Source organism: Stegodyphus dumicola, chromosome 4 (genome assembly GCF_044657685.1).
Source record: "Stegodyphus dumicola isolate Sdum_Otavi_A_Nest chromosome 4, ASM4465768v1".
NCBI classification, from domain to species: Eukaryota; Metazoa; Arthropoda; class Arachnida; order Araneae; family Eresidae; genus Stegodyphus; species Stegodyphus dumicola.
In genome coordinates this window covers 207,400,830-207,426,011 of record NC_140771.1, presented here as the reverse complement: position 1 = coordinate 207,426,011, position 25,182 = coordinate 207,400,830, and the positions used below count along the sequence as shown (strand labels likewise).

Below are 25,182 nucleotides of genomic sequence, written 5' to 3'. Positions count from 1 at the left end.
TTTGAATCTTTTACATGAAATACAACTAGAGCTAACTTGTTTCGCTAATCTATTGATCGAAATAATCCAGTAATCTTCTCTTACATTGGCAATCGGAGTTCGAAGTCCTGCATGTTGTAGTTCATAATGCTTTTGCCTTACCAGTCAATGAATAATCTCGTGGCTTCCGGGCAACAATATGGTGCACTTGAAATTTTCCTCTTCATCTCCCAAGAGAAGCTTTGTTCTGAGTCGAACAATATTATTTTCGTCTCTGAATGTTTGCATGTTCTTCAAGATTTTCATTTTTCTTCCGGCAAAACTTTCCTGCTGAATTAATTTTAACAAACAGTGATTGAACTTCTTTATAAGTCAACTCAGTTTTCTTTTTGTTGGCAGTTTTTAATGAAACGAAGTATCCAGGCAAGCATTCTAAGAAACTTCGTATATTTCGAGAAATAAAGTAAATTGTCAGTGAAGTTAACTGATCCATGCTCAACATTACTGATTATCATTTTTCTCTCTTCCGATCTAACCAAATTTTCATCAATGACTTGTTTTTCACTTAATGGCCAAAATTCTTGTGACTTCCATTACCATTCTGGACCTTCCCACCATTTGCTTTTCAATAAATTCTTAGCATCACAACCTCTTGAAGGCAAATCTGCTGGGTTCATATGCCCTGGCACAAAATGCCAGTCATTCGAGTTTGTATTCTTTCTTATTTCTGTGACTCTGTTTCCTACAAACGCATTCCAAGAACTCTCTCTTTTGATCCAAGTTAAAGCAACAGTTGAATCAGTCCAAAAATACACTGTACAGTCAAAAGTCGTTAATTCGGGCACCCATAATCCGGAATGATCTATAATCCGAACCTCAAAGCTAAAAACTTTCTGCGCATGCATCGCGTTGACACATGCGCATAGGCGTTTACGCGTGCGCGTAAGACCTTTACGACTGCGCTTAAGCGTCTGCGCAAGTGCAGAATACGTTTTCCCGTGCGCATTTTATGTATAACGGACGGTATAAACTATAATTATCTATTTCAGTTAATGTTAATGATTGCGTTGTTCCTTAATCTTCGAATTGGATCCGGCTTATTATTTTTTGCAGACTGTAAGAGCAATTTTATAAAAGTAAACTTGAACTTTTGATTATGTCAAATAGAATTTCCAATGCTGGAGCTCCGAAAGGATCTACAAAATGAAAGTATGTTTCGATGTCCATCAAACAAAAAGTGGAATTGCTGCAAAAAATGGATAAAGACATGAAGAAGGTGACAGAAAGGTTAATGAAAACGAAATAATTTCGATTGACAAGTTAGTCGGTATTCTCGGCACAGCAATTACGGGACTTGAACAGCGAAACTTTGTAACTGAACAAGAAATTATGTCTGTTTATAGAATTAAAGAGAAAGTATTATCACATAAAATGAAGCAGCTTAAACAACTTACATGGAAAGAAATGTTTAATAAAGTAAACAAATAAATATTAAGCTTTTTTTTTAACTTTTGATACCCTTTAGATCATAATTCTTTATTTCATAAATTACGGTTTCATATTTTTAATTTTATAATTTCTGCATGCCATCTTACGAGATTTAAACTGTTGATTGATAATCCGGAATCGCCGAAGTCCCGACGAGTTCGGATTAACGACTTTTGACTGTATTGTCTTTCAATTCCAGTCCGTCTACGACTTGACCATGTAATCTTGATAAGATCAAAGCTCCCAAGAGTTCTAATCTAGGAATTGTAATCTCTTTGGTAGGTGCCACTGTTGACTTACTCGTTACTAAGTTGACTGAAATCTTCTCATTAAATTCAGAGCGTAAGAAAATACAAGCAGCATAGGAAACTTCACTGGCATCACAGAAACAATGTAGAGTTATTCAGCAGTCTTCAAATGGACCTGAGACGAGTCTCCGTGGAATCTTACATTCTTTCAGTAAAGATAGTTCCTTGACCCAGGCTAAAAATCTATTTGATATATCTGTTGGAAGTACGTCGTCCCAATTAATTTTCCTCTTCCAAATGTTTTGAAGCAATATTTTTGGTATCAATGAAACGGGACATGTTATCCCAATAGGGTCAAATAATCTTTGGGCAGCCGATAACACAACTCTTTTAGTAATCCTCTTTTCTGGAATTTCAACCATACTGCCGCAAAAAAGTTCATCGGTTTCAGTGTTCCAAGAGAGACCTAGAATTGAAATGAATTTATCATGTGTCTCTTCTATAATTTTTCAGAAGTAACCCAGCCTCGTAGTTCAAATTGTGCTGAAGACATCATCTCCTTAGCTTCAGAAATAAATTTTTCTGCCTCTTCGTTAGTTTCTTAACTCGTAATACAGTTGTCCACATAAAAAGATTCTTTGAGTTGACAAGCTGTGTACTTCCTTTCATCCGGAGTGTTTTCTAGATGGTAAGCTATAGTTGCTTCTAGTAAAAATGGACTAGGAGAAGCACCAAATACCACTCTACAATGCCAGAGAGTGATTATTTCTTCTTGTCTTGATAAGTCCTTCCACCACAGAAATTTAAAATACTCCCTATCCTCTGGATTCAAACCAATTTGTAAAAATGCTTTTTTGATGTCTGACGTTACGCCAGTTGCTTTTTACCAAAAATGCATTATCAATTTGGGTACCAATTCTAATAAATTTGCCCCCTTTTCTAAACAATTATTCAAGGAATTTCCTTTGGAATCTTTCGTCGACGCATCAAAAACCAGACGAATTTTTGTTGTTGTTACACCAGTTTTTATCACAGGATGATGTGGTAAATAGTGTCCCTTTTTCTCGTCTTTATCTACAATTTCAATAATTCCATCCCGAACCCACTCATTAAACACATCATTGTGTTCTCTTAAATGTTGAGATCATATGAGATTTTTGGTAGTTGACATTAGCCGTTTCGTGGCTAATTCCGTATTCATTTCTAATTCTGGACGTCCACTTTTCCATGGCAAACATACTTCATATCTTTTGTCTTCGTTTCTTTTAATAGTTTTTCGGAAAAAATCTACTGTTTCTTCGTTGGTTACCTGCCTTGACTTTACCTCGGCAGGACGTCTTATACCGATGACATTTAGGCTCCGTAATTCCGTCAAATCCAAATTATTAGCATATACAATACTCTCCAAAGATTTTGAGTAGTTTCTTTGTTTACCTTGAAGCGTCCATCCAAGTTTTGTTTTAAGAGCTACCAAATTATTATCAATGGACTCAATTCTCCCAGTCAATAATGCGCCAAGATAATCAGCTCCTATTAATAAACCCATTTCAGGCACATATTCTCCTGTATCACTTAAGTGTATATTTTTCTTTTTCAGAATTGGATAAATATCAGGATCCTCTACATGTGGTCCCTCAGGGGGCTCACTTTTGTGAGTACGGGTGTGGCAATCCCGAGGTACCCTAGCCCTTCAGGGGATCATCTTCTTGGTGAGACGGGTGTCACGATCCTGGAGCCCCAGTGATCTATCCTTTTTTCCGTCTCCTCTCCTCTTGGCTGGATCTTTTTCCCTTCCCTTCTCCCTTGTGGTTTCTCTCTACGGAGTTTGGGGCTCGTCACGAGAGGCTAGAACAGACCTTGTTTCTAGTTTTCAAGTGGCGAGAAAACTGCCCACGTGTTTGCCGTGCGTGGAGACCCGTGTCGCTGGAAAGGAGGGTCCTGGTAGTTGAGGGGCGAGGTACTGTCCCCAACACACTGCTTTGGCCTCTGCTTCAGCTAAACGAGAGGCACCTTAGTCGTCCTCACGGGTGTCAATCGGCTGGTCACTAGTCCTTGTGTCAGTGGCTTGGGGTCAAGCTCTCGGGAGTACCTGCTTTCGGGAAAGCCGACTGTGGGGCTTCAGTTTGCGTATAGGTCCGGCTAGCCCTAACACAGGAATCTGTGTTCCCTTGTTGGGCTCCGTGGTGGGCGGGGCCGTCGGACCCGAATCTTTTCTATTTTCAATATGGCAAATACACATATTTTTTTATTAAAAAACTTTGAAGTCACTCCAGTCTCTCAACCTAGTTCTGAAACATCTACTACTAAACCAATCATTCAACCTAGTTCTGAAACATCTCCTACTAAACCAGTCACTCAACCTAGTTCTGAAACATCTACTAATAAACCAATCATTCAACCTAGTTCTGAAACGTCTCCTACTAAACCAGTCACTCAACCTGTCGCTCAACCTAGTTCTGAAAATTCTGCAAAAAAATTACGGACAGATGCAAATAAAAAAAATCATAACAATAGTCCCCGTTTCCTAGTAATCTCTAGTCCTTCTGGCGAAATGCATAAGATGTCTCCTTTCGTAATAAACAAATACATCCAGTCTTGTATTGGTGAGCCGAGAAACATAAAGCGTCTCCGCTCCGGAGACTTGCTTATTGATACACACTCAGCCACCCAGTCTGCTTCTTTACTTCAGATTACTGAACTTGGGCAAGCGAATGTCACTGTAACACCCCATAAGTCACTGAACTATTGTCGTGGTGTAATCTCAGAATTCGACCTTCTGTATGTTTCTGAAGAAGAGATCGCTTCTGAGTTATCCGAACAAAATGTCTGCGGTGTAAGGCGGATCAAGATGCGTAAAGAAGGTAAGTTGATAGACACGAAACACGTGATCCTTACCTTCAACACGCCTGATCTGCCTAAGAATATTAAGGCCGGATATCTAAATATTCCTGTAAGACCTTATATTCCAAACCCTATGCGATGTTTCCAATGCCAGCGCTTCGGCCATTCTAAGACGTCTTGTCGTGGCAGCCTCACATGCGCCCGATGCTCACAGATTGGCCACGATTCTGATAATTGTACCGCTGCGCCTTTATGTATAAATTGCAAGGGTGACCACCCAGCATTTTCTCGCTTGTGCCCAAAATGGAAATCGGAAAAAGAAATCCAGACTGCAAAAGTTACTAGGAACATCTCTTACGCCGAAGCCAGAAGACTAGTCCAGAGCACACAGCTTCGACCAAATTCATCATACGCCAGTGCTGTTAAATCATATCGTACAGTCGCCACCCAAACATCAATAGGCACACAGACCCTACCAAATAAAACCCAACCGTCTACATCCAACAAGAAAAAAGAAAATGCAACTCATATAGTACAAAAGAAAGAAACAATTATTCAAAGTAAGCCGAAAACTGCCACACAAAAAATATCAAATAAAAATAGAAGTCGCAGCAATAGCTCTCTTGATGACATGATTTCTGAATCTGCGGATTCAGACTTTATGGAAGTGGAAGAGGGTCTGGAATTTCCCAGGCATCTACTTCCACGAAAAACAAAAGAACAGCACAGGAAAAACAAAAACCATTCATAATGGCCACCCTCGTGTCATGGAACTGTCGCGGTTTCCACCGAAATTTGCTTGACATCAAATCTATAATAAATGTGTACCATCCTGTGTGCTTCGCAATACAGGAAACAAATCTGAAACCAGAACACCATGCAAAACTTTGGAGGTTTTCTTTCGTCAGGAAGGATAACCTTGCAGGTGAGCGTGCCAGTGGAGGAGTAGGTCTCCTCTCCTCACTGGATTATCCCTCAAATGTACTTCCTTTGACGACATCCCTCCAAGTTGTCGCTACTCAAATAAATTTTGATATTGTTGTTTCATTTGTTTCTTTGTATTTGCCTCCAAATGAGCACATTTATCAGCAAGATTTAAATAATCTAATAGAGCAGCTGCCTGAGCATTATATTATAATAGGAGATTTTAACGGCCATAGTCCACTCTGGGGTAGCAAAGATACAAATTGCCGAGGAAGACAAATTGAGCAGATGATCGAAGATCACAGCCTTTGTCTCCTAAATAATGGGCAAGATACATACTTCCATGAGCCTTCAAGGACATTCCACGCTCTCGATCTTGCCATCTGTTCACCATCTCTGTTGCCATTTTGCACTTTTAGTGTCGGAAATGACCTGTACAACAGCGATCATTATCCTATTTTTGTGTCTCTTGCACGAAGAGGAGCAAACCCCATGTCGAGATCCCCTCGATTCATACTGGACAGGGCAGACTGGGAACTATTCTCTTCCATTGCAGAGCTCACAGATGAAATGGTAGAAGATGCGCATATCGATGACGCTGTTGAAGCTGTTACTAATACTATTATTCAGGCAGCTATGCTCTCCATTCCTAGAACATCAAGAAAACTACTAAAATATTCAAAACCATGGTGGAATCGCGACTGTCATGAAGCACTGAAAAAACAGAAAAAAGCATGGGGTATTTTTCGAAGATATCCTACTCTGCGAAACCTCATAGCTTTTAAAAGATCCAAAGCAAATGCACGGAAAGTAAGAAGGCAGAGCCAGAGGGATTCCTGGATTTCATATGTGTCCTCAATAACATCCTCTACGCCTAGTAAGCGGGTTTGGGAAAGAGTTCGAAAAGCATGCGGCATATATAAAGACCACTCACTTTCCTTTTTGGAAAAAGATGGCCGAGTGATTAGCTCCATAGAAGAAATTGCAAATACAATTAGTGAGACATTTGCTGCCGTTTCTTCCAGCCGAAATTACTCACCTGCATTTCTTTCTATCAAGCAACGCTCTGAGAAAAATCCCATCGCTTTCAACTCTTCCAACTTTGAGCCGTACAATAGAGACTTTACTATGGTTGAATTAAAGAGAGCTTTGTTGCAGACACATAGGTCTTGTCCGGGTCTGGATGGCGTGTATTATGAAATGCTAAAGCATCTGTCCTATAAGTCACTGAGTGCCCTTCTCACACTTTACAATAGAGTGTGGAAGGAGCGTACATTTCCCAGTGCATGGAGGAGAGCTGTTGTCATTCCTATTGCGAAGCCAGGGAAAGACCCGAGGAATCCCTCGAACTATCGGCCAATTGCCCTTACCAGTTGTGTTTGCAAACTGTTTGAAAAGATGGTAAACAGCCGCCTAGTATACTTCTTGGAAAAGAATAATATTATATCGCCTTATCAGAGCGGTTTTCGACAGGGGAGAACGACCGTAGACAATATGCTTCTATTAGAGACATCTATTCGGAAAGCCTTTGTCAGAAGAAGTCACCTTGTCTCAATATTCTTCGACATTGAGAAAGCTTATGATAAGGCATGGAGATACGGTATACTCCGGGATCTTCACGAGAGTGGCTTGCGCGGCAACCTACCAATTTTCATACAGAATTTCTTGAACGCTAGAACTTTTCAAGTAAGGATTGGCTCTGTTTTTTCGGATGTTTTTCAACAGGAAGAGGGTGTGCCTCAAGGCTGTGTGCTTAGTGTAACGCTGTTCAGTTTAAAAATAAATTCTGTATTAAAAGAACTTCCTCACACCATCTTAGGATCACTATATGTAGATGATTTACAGATTAGCTGTCGAGGAGCAGACATGAGATACATAGAGAGGCAATTGCAGATGGCTCTGAATAAGATCCAAGAATGGTCAGACAAACAGGGATTTACTTTTTCGAAACAGAAAACTGTGTGCGTGCACTTTTGTAGGAAGCGAGGTCTCCATCCTGAACCTGAGTTATATCTAAATGGTACAATTATTCCAGTTGCGCCCGAAGTAAAATTTTTAGGAGTAACGTTCGACCAGAAATTGACTTTCCTTTCTCATGTTTTAAACCTGAGAAAGAAGTGTCTCAAAACACTAAATATGTTAAAAGTGTTGGCGAACACCTCCTGGGGTGCAGAGCGTTGCTCCATGCTTCGCATTTACAGAGCGCTTATCCGCTCTAGACTGGACTATGGCTCAGTTGTTTATGGATCCGCTCGGTCATCTGTTTTGTTAAAACTGGATCCTGTTCACCATCAAGGTTTGAGGATATGTTCAGGAGCCTTCAGGACTTCTCCTGTCCAGAGCCTGTATGTTGACTGTAATGAACCATCACTTTATCTGAGGCGTGAACAATTGTCCCTTTTGCAATATTTTAATATACTATCCCAACCTGAACATCCCAATAAGCTGTGCTTACTTGATGATGTGAGTAACGCGTTATTTGAAACACGTCCATCTTGTGTTCCTACATTTCTTTTAAGAGTTCGCCCTGTCATTGAGGAACTTTCCCTCTCTGATATGCACCCCCAAGCAGTACAGAATTTTGAAATCCCACCTTGGGAAAATGCACGGATTCAGCTTCTTGATGTTTTTAAGTATCATGTGAAGGCAAGCACTAACGAGATTATATACAGACAACTCTTCGCTGAGCACAGGAACAAATATAGCAGTTATCTTCCAGTTTATACAGATGGGTCCAAGTCAAAAGATCATGTGGGGATGGCATATGTAATTAAAGACCACATGGAGGGCAGACGCTTGCACAATGCTTTCTCTGTCTTAACATCCGAATTAACTGCGATATATTATAGTCTTTTATACATCTCAAGGCTCTGCTACAAAAAGTTTATAATTTATACAGATTCGTATAGTGCTCTTAAATCAATAGAAGCTTTTCCTAATACTCAAAATCCAGTAATAGTGGATATTCTCAAAATACATATAAACTTAATGAATCGTGGGTATGATATCCTGTACTGCTGGGTTCCCGGGCATGTGGGAATAAAAGGGAATGAGCTGGCAGATATCACAGCAAAATGTGCTGTTGAACTGTCCAGTCGTCTCATCCCTTTTGCAGACATTTGTTGTGTTGTGAAACAAAAGATCCGAAAAAAATGGCAACAACTTTGGGATGTTCAGCTTCAAAATAAATTAAGACATGTAAAACCTAGAATTGAGCACTGGGAATTAACCAAAAATCGTAAGGAGGAAGTTCTTTTGACTCGCCTCAGAATTGGTCACACTAGAGTGACACATAACTACCTTTTAAAAGCTGAAAATGAGCCTGTTTGTTTTAACTGTAATGTTTGTTTATCTGTTCGTCATATTTTAATTGAGTGTCCATGTTTTAATAGTCTTCGCCAGAAATATTTTAATAGCTGTGACTTACCTCTCGACCGTTTAATCGGAAGAGAGGTCAATTCTAATTTATTTTATTATTTAAAAGATATTGGCTTTTATTACCAAATGTAATTTGTTTTGAAGACTGTCTCTTGAATTTTAATATGTGCTTTTAACCTGTGTTTATATGACTTCATCCTCTGGATTTGGTACATTTATCTACTTGTTTTTATTTATTGAATTTTAATGTCATCAATTGTAATCATCTTATCTTTTGTTTGGCGCGTCATAATCATCTCTGGTTTTGCGCCATAATCACTCACTCACCCTCTACATGTGGAATCGCACCACATATCTTTTTTCGTCCAAAACTGAAATAGTGTACTTGAAATTTGAACACAAGCTTTGTAATGTTATATTGTAGACATTATGGGACTCTTGTTTAGTTTCACTGTCCTCCAATAGTCCATGACTCATCATTTCTTGATCTACAGGTTTCAAACGTAGTTTCTCCGCAATATCTTTTCGTATGAAAGATCTCTGAGCACCAGTATCAAATAACATTAAATCAACTTTCGTTTTCATAGAAAACCACTGATTTCGATAGCTTTCCGTTAACTCCATATCATTAGAAAATTCATCTTCATTAAAATTTTCCATTTCTAGCCATTTTACTTTAACTTTTTCATCTAACTGAAATAGTCTGTCAGCTTTATCATTAAATATATTAAATACAGATATCAAATCAATCTTACTTACTGCTTCATCTTTTAGAACAGTGTCCACTTCTTTCATAGAAGTTGTGAAATATCGCCGTAATTGTGTTCTTTCCCGTTTTAAATTTTCCATAGTCTTGTTCCATGGACGCCAATATTTTAAAGGATTCGAAAATAACTATGGATTTAATATGGAAAAACACTTTAATTGCAGATATTTATAAAAATTTTAGAAGCAGTTATTCTTACAGAAATGATAGAACTTATTTTCAAAACATAAAACTTAAAATAGAGTAGAGTTGTAGTTGGTCTTACTCAAACAACGGCGATATAAAATCTAACATCGGTAAACGAAAATGATGCTAAATACAACACAAGCATAAATTACTACAAACTAAAACATAAATTTAAAATAAACTACAAAAAATTCAAGTCACAAACACGAAACTAAAAATTACAAAAATAATTAACTACAAAAATAATACATACTAAATGTCTCTTCACTCGCATCAAAAATTTGTCAACAAAGTAAATATATTCAAATTCACTAACAATGGATGCATCATAAACTCAGTAAAATATTAGTAATAATTGATACTTATTATTAAAATAATCAGTTTTTCCATATTAAATCCATAGTTATTATATACAAGTTACTATAATGTTAAAATATACAAGTTACTATCATTGTGGAATTCAACACACTGCACTACATTTGCTCAACACTTTAAACGTTCCACATCTCTTGGTTGCTATGTACAAGAAACAAAACTAAAAAAAAATTATTAACTGACCGGAGAAACATTAACTAAATAAAAAATAACACAGAACATACAGCCGGAAACCGCAACCAAATCGAAATCGCACCAAATAAAAACTCTTGCCAAGTTTCGCACTCATGCCACTTATGGAAGATTAACCTTACAAGTGATACCATTAATTTACCCTAACCAAAGCCAATGCACACTGAACGGCTGGACTGGGATTTTCTTAAAACATACCTGGAAAAGTCAGGAAATTCCATGTTCCTGTTTGAGTGGTAAGCCTGAAATAGCTACTTTTCATTTGCATCTTGAGGCAGGGGAAAGAAGAGGTTGACTAAATTTGGGACACGGAGCAAATGTGGAAGTGATTGTGTGATGTTGTTAGCAAGAAACTCATGAACATTAAATGCTTCATGATGAAGAATTGTGATTGCAGATTAATGCACATTCTGCCTGTTCAAAATATAGGACTAACTCATACAATACAAGTTTCGCAGATTGTTGACTGATTGTGTCTGCAGTTTCGCAGATTGTTCTTCAATATTTTGCATTTAAGTGTTCTGAATTCGTTCCTCATTTTGGGGATGATGGTTCGTAAAAGGTCTTCCATGTCACTTCTTGTCTTTAAAGGATGTTCTTTTACCTTTCAGGCAGGTGTGCAACTCAAAATATTATGTACTACTCATTAAGCATTATTCTATGCCTTTGTCGTCAGTTGTCCAGTTTAGCAAAGAATTTTATGTTAACTTATTGTTCCACTTCTGTTTATGATGTAATCACAGACTATCCACATATATATAATTGTAGCTTTTTTTGTAATCATATGGGTGAATTAAGGGGAAAAAACTACTATAACAACTCTCAGTGTCAATATAGCTATGTTTCATGGCACACTGCTTTATCATGATTGGAGGTCACTGTAACTGCTAACGAATCTTCTGCTGCTATTTGTTAGCATAGCACATAGCTATTCTAGAAAATTTTTGATTCAGTTATGCATAACGTTTATTCTGAAAAGATTATTTGCAACAGCATATTGCAAAGATGCCCTAGGGCCAGTGTCTTGGATATTTATGCCCTATCCTTACCTCTGTGCATGAAAAAATTAGTGCTTATAATAGATATGTATGTACACAAGAAGAGTTAATTATAAAGGGGGGGCCGTAAGTGTTTAAAATGATTATCAGGTAACGAAACACACATGGAACCTCAAATGCATAAGCTCTAAAAAAGTTGGACATCCATGTTTTAACTTCTTGTCAGCTGGTGTCTTTCCATAATGTGATTAAACATTTGCTGTGCAGTTATTGGTGATTTTGTTTCTGCAAGTCATGCAACATATTGTGGCTTTTCTTGCATGAAAACTATTTTGACGATACAACTTGTATAGTGCTGCTAGCATCAAAAGTGGTATGCATAACACTTGACACAACTGTAGAGGAATTTTATAAATTTCATGTTGTTGGGAAATTTGATTGCCTCTTGCCTTTGCACAGTGCTGAAGAGATGAACTGTATATCATCCAGCAGTAGAAGCCAATACTGCGTGAAGACTGAGTGTCATCCTGTTTATTAACATAGCCAGTAGCCGTGTTTCTCTCCAACATGGTGCAAGAATTTGATGCATAAAACCTTAACATGGAATATAACTGTTGAAGACTAAAACGGGAGTAGAAATCTATTGCAGCCAAATACCTGCTGGCCTATATAAATTGCCATGTAGATTCTACTGACATAATGCAGTTTATACTAGTCAACTTAATCATTGTTATCTATCTTTCTCACATATCATTGGCTGGTGTACTGTGTTCATCAATTTTGTAAAGCTGAAGAAAAGACCATTAAAACTTTCATTTACATCAACTATGCTTCTGTCGCAGGCAACCATGTTTTCTGCTACAAATTACTCTCAACAACACCAAAAACCCAACAACATATGTGCACCATCAACAAAAAATGCCCTATAGCACCATCAGTATAATTGTTTTAAATGTTTATAATCTGGGTAAACGTTTTTAGACACCCTGCTTTTAAAACAAAATGTAAAATTAACTGCAAAACTTTGACTAATAAGTTTGGTATAATTAAACATCTTTGTTGTCAACATGTGCTGTATAAAGCTTAATCATATAAATATCCATAACACATTAAGGGTTCTTTTAGCAGGAATTCCAATATTTAAAATTTTTTACTTTCTCGCATTAGATTTAGGATAGCATCAATGCCCCCCAAAAAGAACACTGATTAGAACAATTTTTTTCTTTTTAATGTTATAAAATTTAATTCTACCAAAAATTTCTTTTCGTGGTTAAATTAGTTTGTTGTTAATTTGTTTAAATAAATTGTTCACATTTTTCAAATTATTTTGATTTTAGTAGATTATTACAGTTACACTCTTCTGCCACCACAAGTATTAAAATATTAATCTTCCACTTAATTTTGTTTTTCTGCAGGTTCTCCATTCTACTTTAAATCATTTTCTACTGCAGTCTGTTACTAATCTGTTACTAAAATAGTAAGTCTGTTACTAAAATAGCCATTTTCAAAGTTCTAATGACCCTTTTCTCATTTACATTCATATTATGTGTTGCCATTACCATACTGAGATGATTTTAGCAAATTAGAGGATCCGGCCATCTTTTGCAGCAGTTGTTTCCATCATTACAAAGCAAGCCTGAAGTCGAAAAAGTGGCCTTGAAATGCGTTTTCTAGTCAGAGTGTAGTCAGTTTCAATATCTGTCACTCGGTTTTCCAATGGCAGCCATAATCAGAGCCAATGTTGAATACTCTATTCCTCGTATCCTTTATATGTAGCCTCTCCGCTATTGTTGTGTCAATTTTGCATAAAGTTTAATTTTTTTCAAACATAATGGGGGGGGGAAAGAAAACAAAAACATGTAGTAGGATTTTTTTTTTATTTTTTTTTTTATTGTATGGAGGTTTTCTGAAACATATGCTAATTTTGAAGTTTCTGATCCATGTAACAAAGCTAATTTTTAATATTAATTAAAAAATGAATATTTAAATTTTAAGACAAAAGTTGTTGCATTTCCTGATTTATATAGCATTTTGGAGATATTTTAAGTCTCTTTGATTATTTACATATCTCCACGAGTTTCTCATGTATTACTTACATTAGCTTTTAAATGATTGAAAGAATTCACATTTTTCATTTATTCTTAAATTTGTTGAATTTTATACATTTAGTTTTAATTATCATAGTTTTTTTTTTTTTTTCCCCATTCATCTTCAGACAGACATCTTCATTGGTCCTTATAAAGCAGTTTTTTCTGCATGTCATCAAATTTTGTGAAGGTAACACAATATCACCTGCATTATTTACATTTTCAGGTATGTTTCCAAAATTCCATCTCATTTCACTTTGTTTATTTAATAGCTTTTTCACATTATGGCACATAACAGTAATAAGTAGTGATGCTTGTAATATGTAACCTTGTTTAATTCCATATTAAAATAGCCTTGTTCATATTAAAACTTTAAACGTTATGCCATTTATCAACTGCAATATTCAGTGGTGAGCTTTTGGATATGACATGAGCCCTTCATTAAATTGTAAGCCTCTTGTTCTTTTATATTTGTTGTGTGTTTTGTGTGCCATAATTCATGAGATAAAAGGAAATATTTTACAGATTTCATTGAGATTTCTTTTATATGGAAACTGCATGATGAAATTCCTAATACGGGGTTTGTATGTTTCTTAGAATTACTTAAAAGTTCTTAGCTATTTTTGGAAACAGTTTTTGGTCCTTAAAATGCCTCTTTCATTCCAAACTGTCAAAAGTTCTTTAATTTTACTCATCTGACATTTCTGCCATTTAAGTGTGTTTTTTATAACTGCCATTTTGAATGCAAAGTAATATTTTGGAGGAATATTTTTTGATTCATTGATAAGTATTTGATGGGTTATCATTTGAATTCTTTCCTACTACTTCATAGGGGCACAAGGTCGTGCCTCTATTGAAACACTTCAAATTATTTCTTTTTTAAGAATGAAGGGTTCATAAAATATTATTTCAGAAACATCCTTTCCCTTTTTGAGATATATGTATGTAATATTAAATTTGGCAGTTTATCAACATTTTTGCGATTTCAAGATCTCTTTACATAAAAAAAAATTTAATCTGAATAGTTGTGAATTTTACGACAATTTTTTATAGATTGATACTTATTATTAAAATAATGATAATATATTAAAATTGTAACTAAGGAATGGCATTGAAATAAAACATTTTGATTTTCCCATGTCATATTTTAAAATGACATTGCTTTCCATTTTGGTGACTTGGAAATATTTTTATTCTGAAAAATAAATAAGATAATAAATGCAATGAAATACAGTTTCCAAAGCATTTAGTACTATTTTAATAATTTTTTAATTAATTAATTTTTTTCTTTTATAATTTTTATTAAAGTTCCCCCACCACCACATGTAGTTAGTTGTTTCAGAATTTTTAAATGTAAAAATTCACTTTACACTTTTCTTTTCTGAATTTTTTATTCAAAAATCTTCTGACGTTTTGCTCTTGCAGAGTTGGCAGAGATATTTTTTAGAGCTTGCACCTCACAAGTTTTAGAAAGATTTGAAAGCAAGATTTATATATCTATGACTCCAGAAAAATATATTCAGATAAAAGATGGTTTTATGGTATTAACCCTTTGAAGGGCACTGGTATATAATATATACCGGTTGTTTGTCAATTTTTTAACCTCCGAAAAAAGGCTAATTTTTCTACACCAAAAGCTATAATCGTAAGTGTCTAGTGTTTGCTTTTGATTCTAAATGGCAACATCACCCTATGAATGCTCAGTATTTTTCAGTTATGAAATTAATATACCTCGTTCCAAGGTATCATGTTGGAAGATTGATAAATTCTATTAGAGGGAAAGAAAAAATTCAAAATCTGCAATTATATGACGTACACATGCTGTATCTTATGTATTTACTTCATTTCAGTCAGAAGTGATAATTAACAAAAGATTATTTATACTATTTTGAAACCGGTATATAATATATATACCGGCGTCCACACTGAGGGTACCACGCCAATAGATGGCAGCACCAGTCTTCTCCTTTTCTACTCTATGACATGACAGAATTTCTTTATTATTATAACAGTTTATGGTGTAATAATTTTTCATGTTTAATTTATAAGTCGTTTAGGATTAAATATTATGATATTATGTTCATGAAGGAATGAGGAGTTTACTGACTCTGCGCTAGGACTGAATACAAGTATAATAGCTTCATTTATTCTTTGTGTACTCAGCTCAAGTTTCATCAGTCTGCGTTTAGCTAAAATTTTTATTTCAGCACTTATCCCTTTCCCAAGAGAAAGACTCATCGATTTCAAAATTGCCGTCTTGGGTAAAAACTTTACACAATTATGGGGGTTAAATGTGGCATTCTAGCCCCCAAAAGACACCCGTTGCTTCATGTTCTCTAAAATCCTAGAATATGGTAATATGGTAAAGGTACAGTGCTCGCGTCTTCCGTCAATGGAATGGAAAATCCTAGAATCAAGGAAAATGAAAAGAGGTGACTGACAACCAATTTGTCATTTGGAAGTCACGCCTTCTTCCCTTTGTGAGGTGTGATAAGATCACACAAAGGGAAAGCTCGCATGAAATGGAAATGTACTTAAGTTCATCTCATAGTGTAATCACAAAAACTGCTGGTTTGAAGGAATGCTTTTATTCTTTAGGGAAATTCTTTTTAATTCTTTGTTAATTTCAGATGAAAGACGAGAAATTTGCCCTCTGGTTGATACAAATAGGTTGTTTCCGAAATAAATTTTCATAGTTGTCGAAAGGAGGGAAAATATTTCTAAGGCCCGTTTTAGATGCCATCTTTATCCAAAAGTTGAAAAGGAGCCCCTAGGAAGCCAAAGGGGTTGAAAATCAGAATAAGAGCTTTGAGGTGTATCAAATAATACAATTGTTTAACGGCGTTTCTTCCTGAACAAAAAGATATATTACAACCTATATTTACAAAAAATAAAAAAGGACGCTTACGGTCCTTAATCATCTAAAGTGTACACGCGTCAAGGGGGGGATTCTTCATATCATAGTATGAAGCGTGGTTTTTTCCACATATTATCTAAAGCATAAAATACAACTTCAAAAATGCAGCATACTTTCTCAGCTGAGTCATAGCGTTTCATTTTTCAATTTTTTAAATTTTCGGCTGAGTTACATCTGCTTGTAATATTATACTAGTTCAGTTACAGCATGATACGATTTACGCATGCAGCATTATATATATATATATATATATTTATTTTTTTTTATAAAATAATAATATTGCATTTAAATCATTTTGAAAAGCTTTTTACCCATATTTTACGTAAGTATGTTCAGCCTGGTTGCATCCTCAAAGTGCATAAAAACAAAAATTTTTATTTCTAAAATTTTCAATTTCTACCGAAATTTTAAAATTTTTTGTCTTCAGACTTACATAACTATATTCAAGCACTCATCACTACAGTAGCACATCAAAAGTGCGCAAAATTAATTTAAAAAACAGAAATTAGCAGTTGGCAGCTACCTGGAAAAAATTGTCTTAGAGGGGCGCCGGTATAAAATATATACCGGCTCTCAAAATTCAGGATTTTGTTGTAGATTTTTTTAAAATCTCAATTTTGTGTCCTTAAGGTTCATAAGTTGTAGTTCATGCAAAATTTTACTACAATTTAAATTATTTTATATAGTACCGCCCCTCAAAGGGTTAAATGTAATGAATGTGTGTTATAAGAAATTTGTGATAAATTTCTTATTTTATAGAAAATTTTTGGGAGAAAAGTGAAAACAAAGTTATTTGAATTTTCTGCTGTCAATCATAAATGTCTGTTAACATGTTTATCTTCCCTTTATTTTCTCATCTTGTTCACTGGACACAGGCATGGAAAATTGCAAAAATAGTTTTAATCTTGTCACTTGCACAGGTATCTGTAGAAAGGAATTTTTCTATTAATAAAAATAATTGAAAACTGACAATATAAAAGATTCATCATTGAGAAATAAAAGATTCTTGTCAAGATCTGACAATATAAAAGATTATGTCTCACTGCTCCATACACAGAACACTTTTCCACCTGGTGCAAACTCTGTGGGTCCTGAATTCTACTGCCCAGTGTTTGTCCTAAATTCTAAAAAATTTGCCAATCCTAAATTTTGTTGCTTAAGATTCACTAACTTCTAAAAATTCTGTTGTTCTGGCACTGACCTTATATCATTTCATACTTATCCTCAATACTCATATTATTAAAGAAATAAAATTAACATCATCTATACATTCTAAATCCATGCAGTTATTTAGAAAAATGTAAATCTTCAATTAAATCTGAAATTCTAAAATATTTCTTGAATATTAAAATTCTGAAGAAACTTCAGAATTTAAAACTTAAGAAAAAGAAACTGATTACTTAAAGAAAATTATTCCTCAAAACATTTGTTAAAACATTAACAAATTAGAGGTGGATTTTTTTTAATTATTGAAACAATAAAGATGTTAAAGAGATGAAAATTGATACAAATTAGCTAAAATATATTTAAAATTTTCAAATTAAAAAGATGCATGAATATTCTGTTGTATGTTGTTACCACGAAATTACAGCTACAAAATGTGTGTTACTGTGAAACACACATTTTGTAGACATAATTATCCTAATATCATTTTAGATTTGATATTATGAATTACATGCCTGATTATCTGTATTTTAAACTGTTAAAGTGTCTTATACTATGATTTGAATTGGGCTTTTTTAACAGATATTTTTTTAGAATTAAAAAAAAAAAATAATAATACTGACCATGTAAATTTGTAATGACTCAAGGTATCCAATTATGTATAATAAGTATTTGTAAATAATTGCTCAACTGTATGTGTTACATGGAGTTATTGTCCTTTATCCTTACTGATACAACACAAAAACGTAAGAATTAACCTTAAACTTTATTCCATACAGATAATGATAATTAGAGACTATAAAATAACTTATCACCTCTGGTGCTTCAGTGGAATTTTCTCTCCAGCAAGTCCGTACGAAGCTACGACACTAACTGGGTCAGACAGACAAAACACACCTACACATACCAAGCTTGCCAATTTCCATTGTTCATGTTCATTCAAATCAGTATCTCTCTCTGTGTTATAAAGCAACAGCCAAGCTTCTGTTACAAATAATACTGGTTGAGATTGTACTTCCAATTTTAACAGATGCCACTGTACATAAAATTCACATAATTCTCTAGGCTGAGTGAGTATGTGACTAAATGAGGCATAAAAGAAAAAAATCAACACAATTGTTAGTAAAACTTAAATATCACTGATGTTCTTTGAAATATGTGAGACTATTATAAGTGATATTATTTAAAATATAAATAAGTGTAAATTTTGGATGACTTTTGTAATTTTATGCTAATTACTGATAAACTTTATAAAGTTGATTTTATCCTTGAGTTTGTTTCATAGTTATGTTAAGTACTACATTATGCTTCATAATAATATATCCTACTTACAGATGTATTTTATTCTTAGAATGATGTTATAAAAGTGGATTTTGTTTACAGATAATTGCTTTAGTTTATTCAGTTCCTTTTGCTGATAGGTTCTTAATTTTGCTCACTAGAAGTCCTTAAAAATACTTAATTTCTGTGTGGAGAAACGTGTACAAAACCCTTTAGCTTTTTAGTGTAAAAAAAGCTAAATTCATTATGGAGATTATTGCTGTTAGTAATGTTAAAGGTGAACAACCTTTCAGTTCAATGAATAGTATTTCCACAGGAGGATCTTTGACTGTGCAACATATTTTAAATTTAATGACAATTCCATTAAAAGAGAAATCTTTAAGAGAATTTTATCTTAAACTTTTTGTGAAAACATTTTTGAAAAATCGCACTCAACCTCATAACCTCCTAGAGTAAGAATTCTGAGCCTTTTTAGAATTTAGAGCTTCCATATTATCACAATGTATTTGTAGAAGTCACCAAACTCTGACAACCATGCTCATAACATTTCTTTAGGTAATGAAATACATTAAGTTGCAATCTGAAAGTTCACTGAATAAGCTTTTTCTTCTGTGTGGTGTTGAAAAAGCGACTTAATAATCTGGTGTGATACTAGGAGTATCAAATATAAATCATGTCTGCATAAAATTTGCTAGCCTGAAAATTAGTGGAGTACATTGCATTGACAATTTAATAATAGGGATAAAAAAATTGTTGACTTACCCAAATAACCCCCATGCATGAGACTTGTAGAATCATTTAATCACACATTTATTTCATAAAAAAAAAACTTCTCTTGAATATTCATATACAACACATAATACAAAAATCATCATGAAGATCTTAGAAACACAAAACTGATATGTGAAACATGCATGTCACGAGTACCGTCTACTTTTTAGAAAATAGAACATATCTTCTTATCCAACTCAGGGAAAAACAAAATAGCAGAGACACGTGAGTGATGCTCCATAATACGAGGACGTGATGTGTTAGGCCAAAAGGCCCCACACACTCGGTTGAAACATCATCAGCAGAAAGAGATCGAAAAACCAGTCTATCCAGTTTTTATGTATGCAGTGCACGTGGCAGTCCAGCGATTACGATTACAGTAGCGATGAAGATAAGCTGAATGGCATGAGAATTTTATGTTCTCACATTCTGTAAAAAAACACATATCTGCTCCAAGGTGATTCCACTTATACGTACTTTTTTTTTTTTTTTTTAATTCTATACCACATGTAATTAAGAATAAAAAATATAACTGCCATTATGTACCAATGTATGTGCAATCATTTTGAACATACATTTCAATCTTTTGTGTAAAAATTGTACCAGCAAAAGTAATGTGATTAGTAATGCTGTACTATATTATAGTTTGAGAAACTCTGTTAAAATTTTTCAACTCACAACTGTAATATTTGCTGCCTACATTTTTCTGATAAATTTGATTATTTTTTCATGCACTTCATAAGTTTTAGATATTCTTCATAAGGAATCAGTTCAGTTCTTCTGCGTTTATATATGCAAATGCAAAAATATATTATTCATTTCTCAATTTATGTAATTAATATTTCCATCCATTCCCTTTTGACAAAGTATAATAATTTTATTTTTCATATACTTATGTTTTCTAATTCATAAATTTATTCTTTTTCTGCTCAACTTTTCTCAGTTTAAAAACTAGGCAATTATGAAATATTTGGTGTATGCTACTTTTATTATTATTAAATTGTAGAAGTAATTAATTTTAGTTTTATTGTTATTCTTTTATTTGGAGAGTGTAGAAAATCTGTAGTTTTGAAGAAGTCATCTTTTAATTATGTTAAATATAGAATATTTATTAAAAGCACTAATGTAATTCTTTTCAGGTTGGACAATGCTAAAATAAAAGAAGTGATTAAACCATTTGATTGGACTTTTACTACTGAATATAAAGGAACTTTATTTGGTTCTGAAAGCTCATATAAAGTTAGTATGTGTAAAAATGTAATTAATTATCATCAAAAAGCTTCAGACCTTTTTTTATTTAACTTTATTTTTAAGTGGATGTATTTAATTTGATTTGTGCCATATAAAAAAACAGGGTATTTTATTAGGTAACTTCAACAGAAGAAAGGATTAATATAGAGAAATTAAAAATTAAAGCGAAAATTTTATTTTATGAAGATGTTATCCTGTTTGAAGATGAATTGGCTGATAATGGGATTGCTCAGTTGTCTGTAAAAATAGTAAGTCACATTTTTAAAATACTTGTGTAGTTAATTGCAAACTTAAATTCTCTATCAATGCTTACATAATTTTGAATTTTCTTTCCATTTTAAGATAATGAACTGCTTTCAATAATTTATTTTATGTTTTAATATATGACTATGAAATGCAATGGTCCTTTTGAGGAGTGGATATATTTCAGAAAACTATTAATTGCTTCAAAACTTTGAGAGTTTAACTCAAAAAGAATATAAAAGATGTGGCTATTAATTTCCAGGACTTTAAAAGTTGTTTCCACAACTTATACAGCTGAGCACAGAAGTGTATTATGGCAGATGCGGATTACTTCGAAACATATTAAAAAGTTACGTTTTTCACATCATCCGTTTTGGTGTTATTAGAGCAGTCCTGAAAATTAATAGCCACAATTTGTAGATAATATTATCAAAACGACTGATGAAAGTAAAATTGTTGACCTATTTTTTCTTTACTACATTTTATACAACTAAAAATATGCAATTAATTTATATTCTGTAGTTACATGCAGTATTTATGCATTTAAAAAGCAGGATAATTTTTTTAGTATGCACAATTATTGCTGTTAGTAATAGCCGACAGTTTGTTTAAGGCACCCGTATTTATAAAATATGATCTAATGTCAGTATTCGGTGACATACAGAATTTTTATTAATTATTAAAAAGGAACATTTATCATATTTTAAATCAATATAATGCTGATAATTTGTTTACATACCTCTATGGTTATGTTGTACTACATGTACTGATCTATATGTGCTTGCTCTTGTATATTTTTAGATTACTGCACATCAATATTTATGCTACCGAAAAGATTTTCACTATAAACCTTCCAAGCAGCTAAGCGATATATATATATAATTAGAAAAGTTTTTATATATGATCTCCAAGGAACAGAAAGTCTATGAAAACCATGAATAATTATAAGAAAAATATATATGTATGTGTGTGTAAAGTATAAAATATGAAATCAAGCTTCTAAAAGTGCGTCATTTCAAAATTAATCCACATTATGCCATCTTATGTAACATGTAATAATGTGGATATCTTTTATCCATTCACAGATCAAAATTTCAACAAAGACCCTGTATCTCTCAATGCTGCTAAATGTGTACTTTCCGCTTTGTCCTTGCTCTTGCTAACACACATTGCTTACCTCTCCGCTTCATCCATTGTCTAAGATGTAAATTTCAAAGAATGTTAAGAAAATTGAGTGCATATTGCACCGATGATAATGTGTGAGCCTGATTATGCTTCTCAAGGCTTGCTTTACCAAGAAATATAAATATGTGATTAAACTGCCACATCTATCTGCAAATCTCTCTTTCATTATGTATCATTCAAATAGCCCGTAAAATAACTGCCTAAATCCAGTACGGCAGTTATTTTACTGGTTATTTATAAATTCCAATCATCGAGTTATTTACATATTAGTGAAAAGTATATAAAGATCCAAAGTTTTAATGAGTGAATTGAAGGGCGATATTACGATCGCAGCTTGAAGCTAGTTAGTTCACTTTAGAGATGAAAAATTGCTGAAATAATCATTGCTTCAGCATCATGGTCAAGGTCATCGATCTGTATTTATTTAAGATGTTGTGTGAGAACTTTAAATCTCCATCAGTCGACATTTGTCAATTAAATATCTTGATGATTGGCCGATAGCTGTAATGAATTTAGGCAGTTGTTTTACTGCATAATTTGAATGATACGTAATAAAAAACAAGGCCTTGCAGATAGACATGACTGTAAATATATCACATAATTTTATTTCTTGATAAAGCAAGCCTTAAAAAGCATAATCAGGGGGCATTATCATTTAGTACAAAGCATGATCACACTATCATTTTGTACAATATGTATCCAATCATCATAACATTCTTTGAAATTTACATCTTAGACAATGGATAAAACAGAGAGGAAAGTGATGCATTAGCAAGAGCAATTAGATTCAGTAATTTTAGGACAAGAAGGGAAAGTAATCAAATCAAAATGAGGAACAAAAGGACATTGCCAAACTAAAGTTAGAAACTTGTTTTCATATTTTATATCTTACACACACATATATATATCATACAAATATCTGGACCAGTCAGGACTTCGATGATTCTGGATATTAGATCATCACATTACGCCTGAAACAGCAAAAATTTCTGAATTATCTTGACTTTTTACTTAAATCTAAATGTAAAAAATTGATCCCCAATTTTATTCAAATCAAATCTAATCAAAAACCTTCCAGTCGCATTTCAAGAATTCTGTTAAATTGCAAGCTTGCCTTACTTCGGTCCATCATAAGGGATACACATCAACAATTGTCCAAAATTTAACATGAACTCTGTAAACTTCATCTGGAACTAGCTAATTCATATCCAAAATTCACTTCCCTTAAAGAAAAGTCTTGGTCTAGAACGGAGAATGCAGTTAACCGTCATAAAAACACCTTGCAGTTAAATTCGAAAAACTTCTTTTACAGTCTTCCAGTTCAAGTAGTTCAAAAAGTCTTCCCATTGTAAACATCAAGCCAATAGTTAATATTTCTAATGTTAGTCTTTCAGAAGAGCAAGAGAGAATTCTAAAATATAATTTTAACTTCTCACAAACCTGTAAAGGCCCACCAGCGGCCGAGCGGTAAAGTAGCTGAACTCTGGTAGTTCGGTCCGAGGTTCAAATCCCGCGAACGGGCTGGCTGCATGGGCGGTTTCGTGGTTTTCCCCATGTGTAACGTGTATACGAGCCAGTTTCCCTTAGAAAGTCCTCCACGAAAGGCATCTCTCCCCTTAGGCAGATAGCCCTAGTGTGCTTCGCCATAATTAAATACACCACACCACACCACAAACCTGTAAACCCTCGATTCCAAAGATTTTGGCTCCAATCGAAAAAGCTTTCAAGTTCAGTAAGGTTTCAGATTCACAGAAAGAAATGATTAGGCATTTTATTGCTCATAATGTGAAATTCAATAATAAACATTTGAAACCAAATCTACCTGCAAGAGAAAGAGCTACAATGCGCGAAATTCATTCTAATCCGTATATTATTTCAAAAGCCGACAAAGGTGGCCAGATAATCGTCATGGATAAGAACACTTACATCAATGGTGTCAGTAAACTCTTAAACAAAGGACCGTATAATCCGATCCCTAAAGATCGTTCACCTTCGGACTTACCAAAAATAAAAACTGCGATTAAATCTTGACAAATCATTTCAAGCAACTTAAAACATTCGCTTATCCCATTTGTTGCGAATTGTGCCAGATTATATGCTCTTCCCAAAATTCATAAAAGTGGTATTCCTTTATGCCCTATTGTATCAATTTTAGGTATTATATTGTATCCTTTAGCTAAATATTTAGTTTCTAGATTTTCAACTCTATTAGACAATAACATTTACACCATAAAAAATTCAATAGAGTTTGTAAAAAAGGTTAAAAACATTTCTCCTAGAAATTTACTCATGGTTTCTTTTGATGTAAAATCATTATTCACCAATGTTCCAGTGGAGGGTGCATTAAGATGTCTAGAAACCAGACTTCGCGAATTTCATTTCTCTTGCATCGAAATTGATGAGCTAATTTCTCTCACTCAACTCTGTTTAAAACAAACACATTTTGTTTTCCAAAATAAATATTACAAGCAAACTGAGGGATTTGCCATGAGAAGCCCCCTCAGTGCCATCCTGGCTGATATCTACATGCATTATTATGAATCAAAATTGTTTGAAACTTTAAACTTCCCGGCATGGTTCCGCTACGTAGACGATACTTTTACCCTGTTTGAAGGTAATAAAGATGATTTAAATAAAGTTTTTTCAACAATGAATTCTATTGATCCTGCTATTCGGTTCACTTTTGAACTTGAGACTTGCAATTCTCTTCCATTTCTCGACATTCTGGTCACACGTAAAACATCCAACTTCAGTACTATAGTTTACCATAAACTTTCATCGGTTTGCCTTCCACCAAACTTTAAATCATGTCATCCGGCTAAGCAAAAGTTAGCTTCATTTTATTCCTATGTTTTCCATGCTCTTCAAGTTTGCTCCTCCAAACTAGCCCTTGACGAAGAACTAAATT

At 34.0% G+C, this 25,182-nt stretch overlaps 1 protein-coding gene and 1 long non-coding RNA gene across 4 annotated transcripts in view; one reads left to right on the top strand and one right to left on the bottom strand.

The window, feature by feature from the left end:
* Nucleotides 1-25,182, top strand: part of LOC118179968 (TIP41-like protein) — a 94,745-nt gene that overhangs the window by 26,772 nt on the left and 42,791 nt on the right. For all 3 annotated transcript variants that reach the window (XR_015040861.1, XM_085815925.1, XM_085815926.1), the window contains exons 3-4: nucleotides 20,735-20,834; nucleotides 20,963-21,094. Coding sequence is in view for 2 of the 3 variants with exons in the window: in XM_085815925.1 (XP_085672051.1) it covers nucleotides 20,735-20,834; nucleotides 20,963-21,094 (232 nt within the window). In the remaining variant the exon portion in view is untranslated. The remainder of the gene's footprint in view (nucleotides 1-20,734; nucleotides 20,835-20,962; nucleotides 21,095-25,182) is intronic.
* LOC146997806 (uncharacterized) lies at nucleotides 14,835-19,885 on the bottom strand. The gene is made up of 2 exons (XR_015040862.1): nucleotides 19,587-19,885; nucleotides 14,835-17,303 (listed from the first exon to the last, which is right to left on the bottom strand). It is a non-coding gene; the product is annotated as an uncharacterized LOC146997806 (long non-coding RNA).